At 37.9% G+C, this 17432-nt stretch overlaps 1 protein-coding gene across 1 annotated transcript in view; it reads left to right on the top strand.

The window, feature by feature from the left end:
• Nucleotides 1-17432, top strand: part of LOC149170741 (uncharacterized) — an 88552-nt gene that overhangs the window by 55698 nt on the left and 15422 nt on the right. The window contains exons 3-6 of the mRNA XM_089425711.1: nucleotides 85-1060; nucleotides 2936-3056; nucleotides 3247-3261; nucleotides 3518-3643. Of these exons, the coding sequence (XP_089281837.1) occupies nucleotides 85-1060; nucleotides 2936-3056; nucleotides 3247-3261; nucleotides 3518-3643 (1238 nt within the window). The remainder of the gene's footprint in view (nucleotides 1-84; nucleotides 1061-2935; nucleotides 3057-3246; nucleotides 3262-3517; nucleotides 3644-17432) is intronic.

The following is a 17432-nucleotide window of genomic DNA, read 5'->3' as shown; positions in this document are numbered from 1 at the left end:
GACGACCATGGAGGAGGATTCAGGTGCAGTTGAATGCATTTGAGTATTTTATGTTTTGGTTTGCTTATTACGTTGTTTGCAAAGATAATGATATTATGCATCGTTCGGATTCAGATGAAATGAAATTGGGGTTTAAGAAGGCTTCTCGGTCTCGTTTCGAGAAATGGGCGTCTTCTCTGCATAGTTTGCACGGTAGCCATGACAATGGAAGGCCTGTGAAGTTCAATTCTAGCCCTTATTTGCATCTTCTGAATTTGTATCTACACAAATTTGTTCCTATATCTGATTTTTGTGCTCCCAGTGTGTTTGTACATCATTTTTTCGAGGAGAATCCATCGATATTTTCTCGCGCCGATTTTGTTGTTCATACCTTTGTACAGTTTTGGTTAGTGAATGACGATTTTTCGCCCTTACCTTCACGGGTTTGCCAGTCTTTTGGTATTTTGTTACCTGTTAATAATCGATATCATAGGTATGGTCTCCCCAGTGTAGAAATCACAGAGGCTGTGAAAATACTGGTCAATTATGTAAGCAGTACTTTGTGTTGTCCTCAAGAAGAGTTGAATTCTGGATGGAGAGCTGCATCACAAATGGATACCTTGAGATTGAGGTCATTTTCCTTGCCACGAAGTAGTTTGGTTGTGCCTACTACATGGTCCCTTCTGTTACAGAGGCCTTTGTACAGGTTTATATTACGAGCTTTTAGTTATTGGCCAGTAGGTGCTTGTCTGAAGAAGGCTACACACATTATTGATCTATGGTTGGATTATTTACAGCCTTGGAATATTGGTGAAGAAGGCGAAATGATGCCTGCTCTCGAAGAGGATCATTATTTGGAGGCAGAGAATAAGATGCTTAGGGATAGGGATCAACGATTGTCTCCACTTTCAGGTAGCTTGCTTCAAAAGCAAAAGACTGGTACTAATTCTGTGGGATCATTAGTAAAAAGAAGCACGAAAGAAAGTTGTTATGGATATAATGATCATTGGCAAAACTATGTTCTGGCTAATTATCCTTTTTATAGCTCTCTTGTTGTTCAGTTTCTTGTATTTTCCCACAAGTTCGTGCACATCAATACCAAGGCAGTTCTTCAGATGACTCACAAGGTGCATTGCTCTTTCCTTTATTCTATTATGTCTTATTGATAATAGCAAGGAATAGATGAATAAACTTTGACACTTCAAGCAAGACCCCATGTTTATTTAAAGCAAGATCCAATGGTGGATTAAAGGTACTTATTTCAAGGTAGGATCAACAATTAGGATTATTATACCTAGGTTTTGTATCTAGAAAATTCAGACATGAGGAATTTACTTTTGGAAGTGTGAAAATCAATTAGTTGGAACTTCCTTTTGCATGGGAATAATCACATAACAGGAAAGGAGAAAAAGTGTTGTCCAGATCCGAATGTAGATTGCTGCCTTTTAAATATTGAATTTGCCTTGCTGTCAGTGCTATATTAACAGAAAAATTCAACATTAACAACAAATGATCCATTCCTGATAGATTAAGTTATGAGCAGTCTTCATGCATGTAAATGTAGGCTTGAATTTGATATAATTGTTTATTAGTTTAACAGACAAAAAATGTCCTTGGTTTATTTTATAGGCGTTTAAACTATCTTTCTTATTTTGCACTCAAATGCTTTGTATGTGAAAATTACGTCGTGTTATTGAAACTTAATTTGGTTGTTAATTCAACAAACAAATAATTGTCTGTGGTTTAAATTAGAGACATTTAGATTAGCGTCTATTTTTGGATCTCAAATGCTTTGTGTCTGAAAAATACCTATCCAACTTATTATTTTATGTTGACAAATTCATTGTAGTTTAAATAGTTGTAGACAAGATTTCCAATCAAATAGCTAAGCACACCATATATTTACAGTCTTTTGTGGAGGGTCATTTCCATACATTATCATGTCTATTGCTCGAGAAACAATGGGTAAATTCAGCCTGATTTCATTGCACTGAAGTTACTTCTATTTGATAATTCAGCGAGCAATTTATATGCTTCATGTTTTGGACGAGTTCTGCAAAGAAGGATTGAGTTTTGCATTTTACATCTGATAGGTACTTCGCTAACTTTGTATAATGGGCATAGATATTGAATGGATATGGACAAACTTGTGATCCCAACCCAAACCTGGTTTGACTATGCAATTTTGAAGAAAATGTTTTTTGGTATATTCTTATGCACTGTCAAGGGTTCTCAACACAAATTGGGAGTGATCATGTTTGTTGTCTTTATAGTATAATTGGGCTAGGAGGCTCATTTTACAACCCAGTGTGAACGTGATGTGTAAATATGTCCGTGCTCAACTTGGACTCTAGAGTTGACATGTGTCCCTCTTAAAATAAAAATAAAATATTCTCTAAATAGAAAAGTAATGTTGGCTATAATAAAAAAGAAAAAAAGAATATGCTATACATGTTTAATTAGTTATCCATTTGACCTATAATATAATTTCATGTAAAGTAATTAGAAGTAAAAAAAATTATGCGAGTAAGATGTTTAAACCTTATACTTTTCAAAAAATAAGTTTACACTTTATATAAATAAATTACTTGAAGATCTATATTAATAACTTGTGTGAATATCAACTTATGTGAATCCGTGCTTAAGATGGATCCATGCTGGTAAATCATAATGCTTTTCTGACCAAAAAATGTCCTGAATGTGTGTAGTAAGACTTGAAGATCTATATCAATAACTTATGTGAATATCAACTTATGTGAATCCGTGCTTAAGATGGATCCATGCTGGTAAATCATAATGATTTTCTGACCAAAAAATGATTTTCTTTGATAATGGTAGCAGTTGGTGGTTATTATTTCTAATTTGTTTCTTTTATCCGGATAGAAACAATACTTGAAATCCAATTTACATTCGTGCATTTTCATTGTATATTCATGATCACTTTAATTTTCAACAGGTTTGGTATTTGGCTGAGATTTATGTCAGTTTATACTGGAGTTCATAGTACATGTATAATTTTGTTTGTTAATGTATTTTCTGACAAGTATATCAAATGGGATTCAAAAGGGTGGGCTGTGGTTATTCACAGTTGAATTTCCATGCGTATTTCATTGTATCATTAGAACTGAGATATGTAATGGCAATAACATCTTTTTCTGAACGTGTCCTTTGCAGTGTTACCTTTATTCTTTGCTTTTACAGAAAACCGGTTTTATAATTTGTTAAAGTTTGTTGTATTCTAATGTAATATTTTGTTTTCATCTGTAGGTATTAAGTGTTTTGGTATCTTAAAAAGAGCTACCGTGTCTTATTTGAAGCATAGATTCGACATACAATGATGTGAAGTTGGGAAGTGCACCATGTTGTTTTGACAGTTTGCATAAGGTTGTGCCTGCCATCCGAGAGCAGCTACAGGTCTTCCCTCTATGACCTATACAATGTTCTGACGTAGGCTACCTTATCCAATGCACCATTTTTAAAAAGGTTTTGTTTGGAAAATGCCTCATTATATTAAGATGTTTCTTTGTGACTACTACAGGACTGGGAGGGTGATTTATCAAATTTTGAGAAAGGCAGTGAAATTACTCACTCTCCTTCGCAAAAAGAAACACCGACGTTGCAACTTTTCAGCACCAGTGATAGTGGAGGCCATCAAATGCTAAAGGTAAGTTTTGTGAATAGATTCTCTTTATCTCTTTCTTTTTGCAAGACTCATTTGGTTGATGGATAGGTTTATAATTTATTCTTCCCGTACATCAAAATTGGAACCTTACAAAGATAATTCCTTACAAACATTAATTCAACAAAATTTTTATTTATGCCATTATAAGGAGGTAACTGCATCAGTAATTGTTTATATTAATTTTCCCAGAGAAAGATGTTCCCTTAACTTGCCCACATATTAACTGTTCCAAGTGAGGAAGTTGGTACATTGTCAGAGTGATGGAATCCCCCTTTCTCCCTCCTTTCCCTGTATTTTTTTTTTCTGGGTGAGGAATGGAATTGACTTCTAGTTGAAATACCAGCTGGTAACTGGACAGAACTACTTGGGAATAGATCCTGTAACCTCCCTGGGTATTATGCCTTCTGTAGAAAGGGTTGGGCAAACTGAGCTATACTATTGTGCTAAGTGTTCATTACATATGTACAAACATGAAATCAATCACTATCTTTATTGGGATTTTCTATAACTAAAATGGAAATGAATTCTATAAATCTTCCATACAAAAGGTTAGAATGACTTTAAAGCTTAGGTAGCTGAACATTATTTTATTCAAGAGGAGAGCTGTGTTGGAGTAGATTATTCCTCAATTTTTTGACCACACTGCAGAGCTCATCTTCAGGGTATAATTGAAGTTTGATTAAAATTGGGCTTGATAAGAACATACTTTTGAAGTTTGATTAAATTTGGGCTTGATAAGAACATACTTTTAAAAAATTGATTTCTGATTAATCTTAGCTGGATAATAACCTAGTTGTGATTTAATTTTGCTAGTTGGAAAATAATCTGCCATGGTCTGGATCTTCAACTTGTCCTGACGATGAACCATACTTGTTGGTTAGGAACGCGTCGACAAATGATTTATGATGTGATTTATGCTGAAAAATCTTCTCAATAATTGAGTTTCTAAACTTTATAGATGATTTTTATTTTTTATTTTTGGGAGGGGGTGGGGAGGTAATTTAAAGGCCTTTTATTAACTGTTGATGATCACATATGATCCAACCTTCTGTATGCCTCTGGTCTGCCACTAGGGAAACCGGACCATTGGCAATACAGGAGGTATTTTGTCCAAAAATATACATTTTAAAAAAATATACTGAGTTCTAAAAAAGCCTACAGTGCCTTGGCTTAACAGCCACAAAATATAACACATAATCCTACTATAATAGTAAAGATAGAAAACATAATTTTTCATGAGGAGACTAGGAGGTGGAAACCTCCACATCTATGGGTGCTTGATCACCTGGACTGTCTAGATGAGTTGGGCCTTTGCCATGCAGTAAGATTGCTTTTATCCTTGTCAAATTCTTGTCCATGGCTTTAAATTCCAACTGCATCATGTTCATCATCATCAGAATTTTGTTTTTAGTGTCATTTTTGGAATGGAGTACCCTTCCCTGCAGTTGTCTAGTTGTAATGGGACTGGTACATCTACTCTCGATAGATGACCTTTCAGCAATGAAGCAGTGATACCTCTCAAATTTCCATTGCCATTTTTCCACCCTCAAATGCTAGTTCCAAGTCACACGGCAATTGATGAGCTTTCGGGGTTATGTATGCCCTGAGGAGGCCCTGCTGTAGATAGAATCCACCTCAGAAGTGCGTGCCCCGGCCAACTGAGGAGTAAGGACTTGACGAGAGGAAGAAAATAAAGAGACCTGAGTAGGAGCTGATCCCAAGACGAGGGTAGCCCAAGATGGTCTGGTCCCTCTCTCACACCACACCTTGACAAAGCCTCACACCACCATAAACAAAACCAGAAAAACCATAAAGCAGCAAGGAATAACAGAGGATGCCCTTGATTCAACATAATCAGATAGAAATTGCCATTCATGAATAACATTTACCATCATGAAACTTGTACACAATGTGCCTTTGCAAAGCTTCCCAAATCTAAACTGAGACCTTGCAAAGATTGCTTTTCTCATGCGAGGAGTTTGGTGGAGAGTAAAAGCATCATCTGAGATAATGAAGGGATGTACAACTGTGTACACATTCTCATGAAGTGGTGTGGTGGGCACATCTACCTTGCTGGGGTTAGATGAAGTTAATTTGATGTAAAGCATCAAAGAGGAAACATGACATCAATGACTAGTTAAATGTGTTGTTTAGAAATTAGACAAGCTTAGAGAAGGTTATATTGAAATTTCACATTGGGTTGGCCTATACTTCTACCCCTTTTTTGGTTTCTTCTCTTTTTTTAGCTTTTATTTGTTTACGCAGAGGAGAATTTGCATGTTTGCAAAATGATGCTTTCAGAAACATCTTCATCCATCTGACAAATCTATAATTTCTCCATAAGTATACAAAAATGGTGAGGAGTGCAGAGTTCCTAAACTACTGGTATGTCTGATCTTCTGCTGTTAAAACTTAAAGTTAGCTCTAAGAGTCTAAACAAAACAATTTGATAGTTAATTTTGTATGAATTGAAACTTTTGTGTCTACCTTAGATAAAATTTTACTTTGAAGCACATCGTTGTAGATTATACAACCTTTAGGCATACATATTTTCTTGATTATCTCTTCTATTTTTTGCCTCACACCAGATACTTCTAATTGATTTATTCCAAAGTGTGTTTCCATCAATAGTATCAATAGATTTTTGTATAGGGGACCTTGCTAAAAAGATCTTGCATTCTGTCCCTCGTACCTTATTTAAGAAATGCCACCCATTTCCAATGGAGTAGAGGCCACTTGTTTTCATTTTTATCTCTCCAAAGGATGTTTCTAATGATGCTCTCTAGATATTGTATAATTGTAGCATGGGCCATTAGAATGTTGCTTTGATAGAGGGATATCTGATAGGATTGGCCAGTGTCCAGTCTCTTGCCGTATGTTTCAAACTTGACAGGTAAATAGGATAGGCCAATGGGATTGCTAACTTCATCAGTGTTGATGAGGTAGGGATGTAAAGATTGCCCTATCTCTTCTATTTAAGAAAAGCCCCATCTCTTGTCCATCATGCCCATGGGGGAAGTTCAGTTTAGGTTTCAGCTTATTGTATAATACCAGTGTCTAGTCACTTGCCTTATGCTTCAAACTTGACAGATAAATAGGATGGACCAATGGGATTGCTAACTTCGTCAGTGTTGATATAAGGTAGAGGCGTGAAGGTTGCCCCTGATGGAGGATATTACAAGTAGAGGAAGGTTCTCAACATGGCATTACTAAGTGATTGCATCCATCTAGAATTTGAAGAATTATATATTTTTGCTTGTCTCTGCATTAGATATGTCTACTAAATGCTTCCAGTTAATGGGGCATTGATTTGAGCATTCAATATATTTTTATTCTTTATCAAAGTATTCTTTTGTTGTATTTGTATTTTTCAATTTATGCCTTACGGCGTTTCCTTTGCAACATCTGGTGCAAATGCTAGTATATCTTACCTCATTTTATGGTTAACATTGTCTAACAAAAACATGCGTTGTGTTATGTAATTAATACTAACATGTAATATTGATTTTTTTTGTCAGAATGCTATAGGTAATGATTGCCAAGACGATGATCCAAATTATGTTCAACATATATCAGGAGATGATGAGGATGAGGATGAGGATGATGGTGGTGAAGGAGGAGATGATGATGATAGTTGCGGTGTTGGTGATGATGTGGATCAGAGTAATGAGGATGGTCAACATGATCATGAAGATGTTCTTGGTGGTGGTAGCTAGGCATGCACATGCATTGTTTTTTATGAAGAAATTATTGTGTAGAATGACATTGTTATGTTTAGATGGGTGTTGTGAATTTACCCTATATCAATGAGACATTTTGATTTTGTAATCATACGATGAGTTTGATTTATGTATGTTGTTAATTTATTGTAGAATAACGATATTCATGAAATATTTTGATTTGTTAATCATATTTGAATTTTACTTGTTTTGATTAAAAATAATACTGATTTTATTAGTATTATGTTGCTATTTTATACATGTTTTGAAAATTGTTAATGACACATTGTTATTTTTTTGGATGGATGTTGTCAATTTATCTTAAATTTCTTTACAAATGATTTTGAATTGTGATATCTGCTTTAATGATATTTAGAAACTGTCATATATTTCGCTATGAATCTATAAAGGGGGTCATATATGTAAAGAAAAATATACTCTATATAAGAAGTCAAATGCGGATGTAACCATGGATGCAAAATTGAAAGTAAAATTGGATGTTAAACTAGGAATTAATACAAAATGCAAACAATTGACATACAAAGTGTTTTAAATTAGAAGTGAAAAATTGTGCAATAGTTGACACAAAGAAGGGAACAAAACATGGCATACAAAAGGATATCAAATTGGGCAATAACAAGGACACATAAATGGGCACCAAATTAGATGCAAAAAATACAACAACTAGATGTAAAATAAGATGCAAAGTTGAGCGTTAAAAAGAAGCAAAAAATGTTACAAATTAATATGCCAAATGATGATGCAAATAATGGTGTAAATTTGGGATGCAAACTTGGGTGCAAAAAAGGAAAAAAAAAGATGTAAGAAAGACATAAAACAACATGAAAAATGGGGCTGAAAAAAGGTGAAACCAAGGATGCCATATTGGATGTAAAAAATGATTCCTAATCACATGAAAATTTAGGCTCGAACTCAGACACAAAATTATATGCAAATGTGGACACAAAATGAGGCAAAAAAAGATGCAAATTTGGATGGTGAAAACGATGTAAAACTAGACACCAAAAAAATGCAAAATTTGATGAAAAAGTCGGTGTAAATAATGGTGCAACATTGGACACAAGTAGACACAAAAAATGGTGCAAAAAGGGGCATAAAATAGCTTAAAATTGGATGCAAAATTTGGTGCAAAAACAAATGCAAAAGTAGACGTAAAAAATGGCTCTAAATTGAATGTACCATTAGACACAAAATAAGATGCAAAGGTGGACACAACACATGACTCAACATAAGATGCAAATATAAATGCAAATTTGGATGCTCAAAATGATGTAACATTAGATGCAAGAGATGGTGTTAAAAATGATGCAAAATTGGATGAAACAAATGACGCAAAATATGGTGCAAAATGAGATGGGAAAAATAGAGACAAATCAAACGTAAATGTGGATGTAAAAAATGGTCCAAAAAAAGATGCAAAAATGGGCACAAAAATGGATGCAAAATTTGGTGCTAAATCAAATTAAACACATGGTGCAAAGATAGGCACCAAAGCTGGTGCAAAAATAGAAGCAAAAACTAGCGTAAGACTAGATACAAAACCTGGCGTAAGACTAGATGCAAAAACTGACACAAAATGGATGCATAAAAAGACGTTAAATTGGATTCAAAATACAGTGTAAACTTGATGCAAATGATGGTGCAAAAATGGAAGCAAAGAATGACACAAAATAGGAAGCATAAGAGAATGAAAAATAGATGCAAAAAATGACACAAAACTAGAAGCAAAACCTGTCATAAAATAAGATGCAAATCTTGGTTCAAAATTTGACGCAAAAAATGATGCATAGTTTGGTGTAAAAAATGATGCAAAATCTAGCGTGAAAAAGGATGCAAAATCAGGTGCAAAAAAGGACGCTTTAAAAATTGTACAATAGAGCCATATTTAGCGCCAGGTTGCTCATCATAATTACAAAAAAAATGCACTAAAATCTGGCGCTAAATCTGGCGCAAATTGCTAGTTTTGTTGTAGTGGGATTTAATGAAAATAAGCAGATGATGATATATATGCAATATAATTTTCATGCCCAATATGTAATGGTGCCATTGGTTCAAATCCTACGCCAGACTGTAGAATTCCTTGTCATAGGTGCTATAGTTGATCTTTTCCTGAGAGAAAGTATCTGAGTGATACGCCACTAGATGTATTTGTTGTTTAAGCATAGCTCCAATTACATATTGGAAAGTGTAAGTTTCAATATCAAAAGGCTGGTGCAAATCTGGAAGATGTAGGATAGGTGTGGAACAAAGAGCTTATTTGAGGCGAGTAAGCTGATCCATTGTAATAGCAATCCAGGCAAAAGGGGAGTGATTAGCAACTTGATGCAGAGGTTGAGCTAGGTAAGAAAATTTATGAATGAAATTCCAAAAAAAATGATACCACCCAAGAAGCTATTCAGATTGATGGTGGTGGCTAGAGGAGGCTAGTTAGCCAAGTCTTCGCAGAATCAGGGCAGACACTTTCTTGATTAACTATGAATCCTAAATACTACATTGATGTTTGGCCAAACAATGACTTATGTTGCTTAACCTGCACTTAATGTTGGCGCAACTGCTCCAAGACTGATTAAACATGTTGAATGTTGTTCTCCTAAGTGTTGTTCAAGACTAGAATATCATCCAAATAGGTGATAACAAAGCTCCCAAGGTGTGGTCTGAAAACATCATTGATAAGCTACATAAACGTTGCAGGGGCATTAGTGAGAGTGAATGGCATCACTAGCCATTCATAGATCCTGAATTTGGTCTTCAAAGTTGTTTTCCATGTGTGAGAAGCATCCATCTGAACTTGATGGTAGAAAACAATCACATCCATCTTGGTAAAGAAGTGAGCCCCATGCAAGTGGTCTAACAGATCATCTATCCGGGGCAACAAGTACCAGTTTTTGACAATGGCTTTGTTTAAGGCCTAGTAGTCAGTCACAAGGCACCATTCATTGATCTACTTCTACTTCTTTGGAATGATGAAGGCATGAGAGGCACAAAGAGAGGATCGTGGCTCATTATGGCCCAACTACAATAGCTACTGGAGTTGGTGTTCAATCCCCTCAACCTCACGAGGATCAAGGCGATATGAGGGGGCATTGGGTAAAAATGCTCCAAGGATGATATCGATGATATGTTCAATGGGACAAGGAGGAGGGAAGCCTGTGGGAGGCTCAAGGACATCAACAAACTCAAAGTGTAAAGGGGCCATGTCCTATGGAAGTAGGTGGGTAGTATTATCAAGTTCGATAAGGCACACCAGACACAGAGAGATGCATTTGTTAAGAATGACTTGGTGAATGGCCTAATTTTCTTAAAGGAGAGTAGGAGTCCTTAACACAGAAGAGGTGAGGAAGCATGTCCGACCATCTTACTGAAGGTGATACTGATTAGTGCGGGTGTGATAGATAGCTTGGCATTGAGTTTGATAGGGAATTCCATGTAGAAGGTCGGCATAATCAAGAGGAGACACATTGCAGACCATGGTATCATGAAAGGGACCAATAACGAAAGCGATGATACAAAGTTGGGACACCATGACGCAAGAGCCATCCTTATGGACCCATCCCAGTTGATAAGGCACTAGGTGAGGAGTGGTGGGGTTATCAAGATGCTGCCCGAGGTCTTGAGTGACAAGATTCAACTGGCTCCCATTGTCCAGAATCCACATAGCAAGAATGTGTTTCATTTTACAATTGTCAGTAAATAGGGGCGTTGTGGAGGTCGCATCATCATCAATAGTCATGAGGAGCAAGGAAGGGTCAAGGGCTATATTATTATTGAGTGAAAATACTTTAGAAGGTGAGGGAGTACTGGTGGAGGCCTCAAGATTATAAGCAACGAGTGCTTTAGTAGGATGTTAACTCTTGAGTGCTCGACACTCAACGTAAGAGTGAAAATGAAAACAGTGGAAGGTACACCAAGGTCGAGATTTGGGAGAGGTGGGTGACACAGGGTTGGAAGAGGAAGAAGGAGTAGGGAAAGATTGAGGAGATTGAAGCTAGGGAGACACTTTGCGCTCAACAATAAGAGCCCGTAGAAAGGCATTGTCCAAGGTGGTACTGTAAAAGGGCTCAAGTTCTCTTGAAACATAATTAATAGACCATAATGAAATTTGGGTATAAGTACCCCTTTTGGATCATGGATGTGGAGGTGGATATGAAGCTTGAAAAATAGGTCGATTTAATTCTACACTGACTAACCATTCTATTGTCAAAGCTGCAACCATCTAGACATCAAGTTTTGTCGATGCCCCAGTGGATAAAAGTGGTTTCACAAGGCCTGGCGGAAATTGTCCCAAGTCTGGAGAGGATGGGAGGCAAAGGTCAAGGAATAAATGGACTGCAGATCCACCACCAGACCGAGCTACTCCAACTGAGCATCTCAACTAGTCTCAGTAATGGCTTCAAGATGAAGGCTAGCAATCTAGAGCTTAGCTTCCTCATCCAAATCTGGAGTTGTCTTGAAGTAGGTAGAGAGACTCGATATCCATGAATTAACGATTTCCTCATTCATCTAACCTGCAAACTTCAACAACTAGAAATGATAGTCCAACTAGATGGGAGCAGGAGTGTGCCTCTATTGTAGGCACATAAGTTCATTTCACGTTATGGCTAGATCCAGGATTGAACCAGATGACCCATAATTATAATCCTCAGGGGTCGCTTCTCGTTTGGGAGGCATACTGGAGGTGTAGAGAAACCCTGGGATAGGAATGAATCATTCAGAGACCTTAGTTAATTGATCGAGGGGTGATTGGTTGGGGGGCTGGTTGGTTTCTTCCAACGAGAAAACAAAGTGCTTGTCGGGGACTTTAGATAGTGCTTGTTTGCCTAGAGCTTGGGATAAGGTAGAAAGGGATTAGCAAGATGCACGATTAGTAATGTATGATCAGGCTAGTGGGGACATTGGAGTGAACCGCCTCCCATAGATTGATATAAATAGGCTTGACCCACAGAGGTTTTATCCTCGATGGGCCACCCCCTAAAAGAGTGCTTATAAAGTGACTCTTTCTTCAAAAGTAAGGCCATTTATCCAAGTCATTATTTATATGTAATTATTCCCATCTCTCATTTCCCATATCTAATCTCCCTACCATACTTTCCCAAGAGGGGAGCGCTCGCGTGTGACTCTTTGCTTCAATTATAGTGGCCATTTCTTCCAGTCATTCTTTCCATTCATTCTATAATAGATATCTATACGTCATTACGCTTTTCCATTCTACCATACTTACTAGCAGCATTGTAGAAGGTTGAAAGCTACGTAGCCTAGTTGTATACTTGCATCGGTGACCTACCTCTATGAAGTCTTTTGGGCAGCATTAACTGAGACACCCAAATAAGTAAGGTTATCCTAATGTTACTTATTTAGTGAGGGGCCTTTACGCAGAAAGGTTCGAACAAAATTCATGTTTAGAATTTTTTAGGCACCTACGATCGATCTAGACCCTGGATAGTTTAGGGATAACCTTCACTTCGATATGCTAAAGAAATTATATAACTACATATCGTAGTTGCAAGTCCTTATGTCGATTTGGTTTGTAGTCCTAGTCATTATGCTCATCTTGGAATAAATAGTATATTATTAGAATATGTCCTCTCTCAGGTTGGGTGGGAATAGATAAATAGGTCATAAGAAATATGTTCTATAGTGTGGTTTGCCTCCTAACTTACTTTCATTTATGAAAGTAAGGTATAACCTTCTTTGTTCAATTGTCGGCTGCAGGGATACCTAGTTAAGGACCAAGGGATAGCTTAACGGAACTCGCCCATACCTATAAAGCTTGAATGATTAGCCCATCAAGATTAAGAAAAGAGATGTACCCCCAACAACTAGCAATTAACCATAGAAGCACCACTGTTCACAACAACTAGCTATAGAGGAGAATAGTATTCATTCGTCTATGATAATAGGAAAGGTCTTCATTCATATTCATAATGGAAGGGCTATTTATTGAAAGGTATTCCTCTCCCAGTATGATCGAACGAGTGACTTCGTACTATCAAATTTTATAAACAAATAGTGTCACACGGAATCGGTCAAGGGTGCGGACACAGCTGACCTTCCTAGAAGTCTAAGACATTCTAATGACAAACAAAACAAACTGGAGCTATCCTTCTCTAAACATACATTATGATATGAGAAATCAAGGTGTTTCGTTCTTACCTCTGTCCAAACGCTATTGTAGAAGTCCAAGCTTTGTTGATCCGGATGAGCTCCTCCCGTTCTCCAAAACCTGCAATCACCAACAGTTCAAACAATTAAATAGCACCTGATTATAACATAAAACAAAGCATATTCAACATATAGACCAAGGAGTACATGAAATAACCCATTAACAATAAGCTATTGAGAAGAATGGACCAATTTGCATTAAAGGTAATCAAAAGGAACCATTACAACCTGAGCCTTGGTGTTGTGCAAGCTCCTTCCAGGGTCCACAAGAGTCTTCCTCTACTTTGACAAAGCTCACCCACTTCCAAGTAGAACAAGTAAGGGTGACAATCTCTCCTCACAAACTTCTAAATGGAAGTCCTAATTCCTGTAGCATTTACCCTTAGAAATCTATAGCTTTCAACCTTCTTCCTTCTGGCTCAATGCCTCTTTTTATAGTGCTCAAGAGGAAGTTAATCAGGTCCACCATCAATGCGATAGTCCCCTCTTTGGATGGGATCACTCCCTTATTGATGGGATAAGTTCCTCTTTGATAGGAGTGCATGAACCATCTGGAGGCGCTCAATATTCATCCAAGAACCTTCTAGAAAGCTCTAGAAGTGACCACAAGTAAGTTTTTGAAGATGAAACTCGCGCATTTTAACCTTTTCAGAGGGACGCACCTGCCCCTTAAGATACAGAGCGTCCTTGGACGCAGACCTTGTGAACAAAAGGTGCGTGCCCGCAGGCAAGGCTTGAGAGAACCTGCGTACCCAGAGATAAACATATTTTACAAGGACTTTTCTCTCTTTCTTGGATTTTGACATGAATAGCAGAGGCCTAAGACTTGCTCAAAAGGGTAGTATGACTGTTGATTGAGCCATACTGACTGTAAATAGCCATGGTGACATTTTTTAGTGTAACAGATTGCCCCCTAAAGTGCGAAGCCTGGAATAGATTAGGGTTTTGTATTATCTAGGAAGGGTGAAGCGCTTTATCATTTCGAGGATTATCTTGTGGAGAACCTGGTTGGAACCTGCAATTTTCAACACAAAATACATGGATAAGATTATATCATCACTGAGGTAGGCATTCCCATACTCAGATAAAAACTTTAACTAACAGACTAAACTACTCTGATACAGAAATGATTTTGTAGTACATCATAATCATAGACTTTTGTAGACACAGTATGGGCGCATCCATCTGTTTATGATTAGCCTACTTAGATAATGAATACAAAACTCCTCGCAGTCTGGACGGTAAAGATTTGATCCAGGGTCTTCATTCCTACTTCTCGAATTGGTACGATTCTAGCCATGCGAATAAATGAGTCGATGTCGAACATGGTAGAAACCACTTGATTACCAGTCGATGATGTGAACTGTTAACAAGCGTGAGAGAAACCACCAGTAATGTCAATGGTTCTCAAAGTACCCAGTACAATCCATGAGATGTGAATGAATGAGTTGGTGTCGAACATTTCACGGAATCCTTTGATCGAAAGTCAGTGATGTAAACTGACGTCAAAGGCGAGAAACCTGCCATTGATGCATGCAGACTTCAAGGCACTGACGATTTCTAAGTCATCTCTCTAGATAATGTGTTGATGTCGATAGAAAGAGACTCGTTGCAGGCAAGCCCACAACACGAAATCATTGTTCAAGTTGAAGAAATATTGCTTTAAGGACTGACTCAGGGATGGTCAAATGGATGACAAGTATTTTGCAGATGAAAGTTTTGTTTGCAGGCCTCTTGAACACATAACGACACGACAGATGGTTTGGTGCTAAATAACTCAAAGTTAATCCCCAGAACCCGGTTAAAGACTTTCAAAAAGTGGTTTGATTGACTGTGAGGTAAAAGATTTCCCAACCCAGGTGAATGAAAAGTGTCGTGTCCAAGAGTGGTAATAAAGTTTCTTTTGAGACAAATGGTAACAAATAGGCTCATTCTTCTCTCTTTTCCCCCACCATTTCTGGCAAGTACCTCTTTATTTTTAACAAGCTTGAGGAGGATAACATATGCTTGATTATAAGCTCATCCTTCGGACGAGTCCAACCTAGTTTTGATTCGAACCCTAGGAAGGAGTGGTTCGTTCCTGTTTGTAATTGAACAGGTCCTTTACTGTGAAATGTTTAACGAGCCCAGTATAGGAGAAACTCGGCATTTTTCAATTTTAGAGAGTCTGAAAAACTTAAGGAAACTCCAAGTTGAACTTTTTCGTAAATTTGTGTCCCTCAAGCCCGAAAAAGCATAAAATAATACATGGGGGAACCGCTTGATCTTGCGACCAAGGAGTACTTTCATAGTTAGTGTCAATGACCTGAAAAGTAAAAAGCGATCAAGGACACGTCGTTTTATTTCCGTATCGAGTTTGAAACGACAAAAACACGGCAATCTTTTCCTGATTTTACGGTCAGAAAAGAGCTATAAGGGGACCGCCTTTTAATTCCATTTTAACGAGTGTAAAAGAAACGCTCGGCAATCTTTTCATGTTTTAGGAGTCAGAAAAGGGCTTAAAAGATGACTCTGATATTTTGTTTGTGAAAAATTACAATTTTCCCTCTAAGTCCCTTTGTCCTGCACAAAAGCGACACATTACTCATACCTGTTTAAGATAGGCAAAAATTCATCGAAAAACATCTTTTCATGGTGAAAAATGAACAAATTCATCCAAAAAACCTATAAAAAGACTTTTTACCATGTCATTTTTACCGTTTGACTGTTGAGGTTGAAAAAGGAGCTTTTGACAAGAAACTTCCTGTGGTCGCTGCGGAAAAACCGACCGTTAGAATCGAACGCCGTCTCTTCCAGGTATTTCACAACATCCTCCTTGTCAATTTCATCCGTTTAGAATTTTGTTTTAAGTTTCATTTTTTATTTTTAGGGGGTTTTGGGTTTTGGAAACCGCCTTGCGGGGGACGCAGCTTTCCTAAAGGCTGACCTGCGTCCCCCGACTTTTTCCTACACAGGGAAAAGGTCGGGGGACGCAGGTTGCCTTCAGGCCACCTGCGTCCCGGCGCACTGTGTGCCAAACGCGGGGTGCGTCCCCCGTAAAACGCGGGTTTTGAAACCCCAAACTCCCAAACCACCCAATGAAATTTCTCAAAACTAATTTTAATGCCTGTGTAATCATGTGTAGGGCACTTATCATGCTGGATTGGAGAGAAAGAGAGCATGAGGAGGTTGATGAAGCTGCAATCAATCATCAACCCTCCCTCGATGCCCTAAGAGGATGTGGTTTATACAAATACTGGTCCATTCCTGGTATGAGAGCTCAGGTAAGGTTCTTGGAGTGGCTGGTTGAGAGATGGAACGTTCAGGAACAATGCTTTTATATCGGCGGGCAAAAACTCGAGATAGAGCCTGCTGACATTTACTTTCTTACTGGCTTGCCGAACAGAGGTGAGCAACTCAATCTGGCTGGGACTAGGCCGGGTGGCCAATCCCTTGATAGTCTCCGAGCAGATTGGTGCGTACCTGATCGAGAGCACAAGAAAGGCATAGAGATCAAATATGTCTCTCAACGTGAACTCATGGTCTTGGCTTTCACTGTGACCAGAATTTGTGGCTCAGCCACTTTACATATTGCTACTGGGTCTCAATTTCGGATGGCAATTGATTGTCTCCAAGGCACCATTTTCAACTGGTGTGATGCACTGTTGGCTAACTTGAAAGTCCAACTGACCAAGGCAAAGACCAGCAGACTAAAGACCTTTGGATATGGGCCTATAGTCGTGAGCTTTGCCTTAGAGAGGGTACCAATGCTGATCCCTCAGCATCTCACTGTTGATATTTCGGGTCCTCAGGAGCCAAAGCTGGTACGATGGGTTGCTGTGATGGCCCGACATCCGGATGAGGGTGCGGCAGTTGTTCGATTCACTGACAGT

Source organism: Pinus tabuliformis, chromosome 4_2 (genome assembly GCF_031772625.1).
Source record: "Pinus tabuliformis cultivar Carrire ecotype Pingquan chromosome 4_2, CPIR1, whole genome shotgun sequence".
Classification (NCBI taxonomy): domain Eukaryota; kingdom Viridiplantae; phylum Streptophyta; class Pinopsida; order Pinales; family Pinaceae; genus Pinus; species Pinus tabuliformis.
Note: the sequence above shows the minus strand (reverse complement) of the source record. Positions and strands in the feature narration are given on the sequence as shown.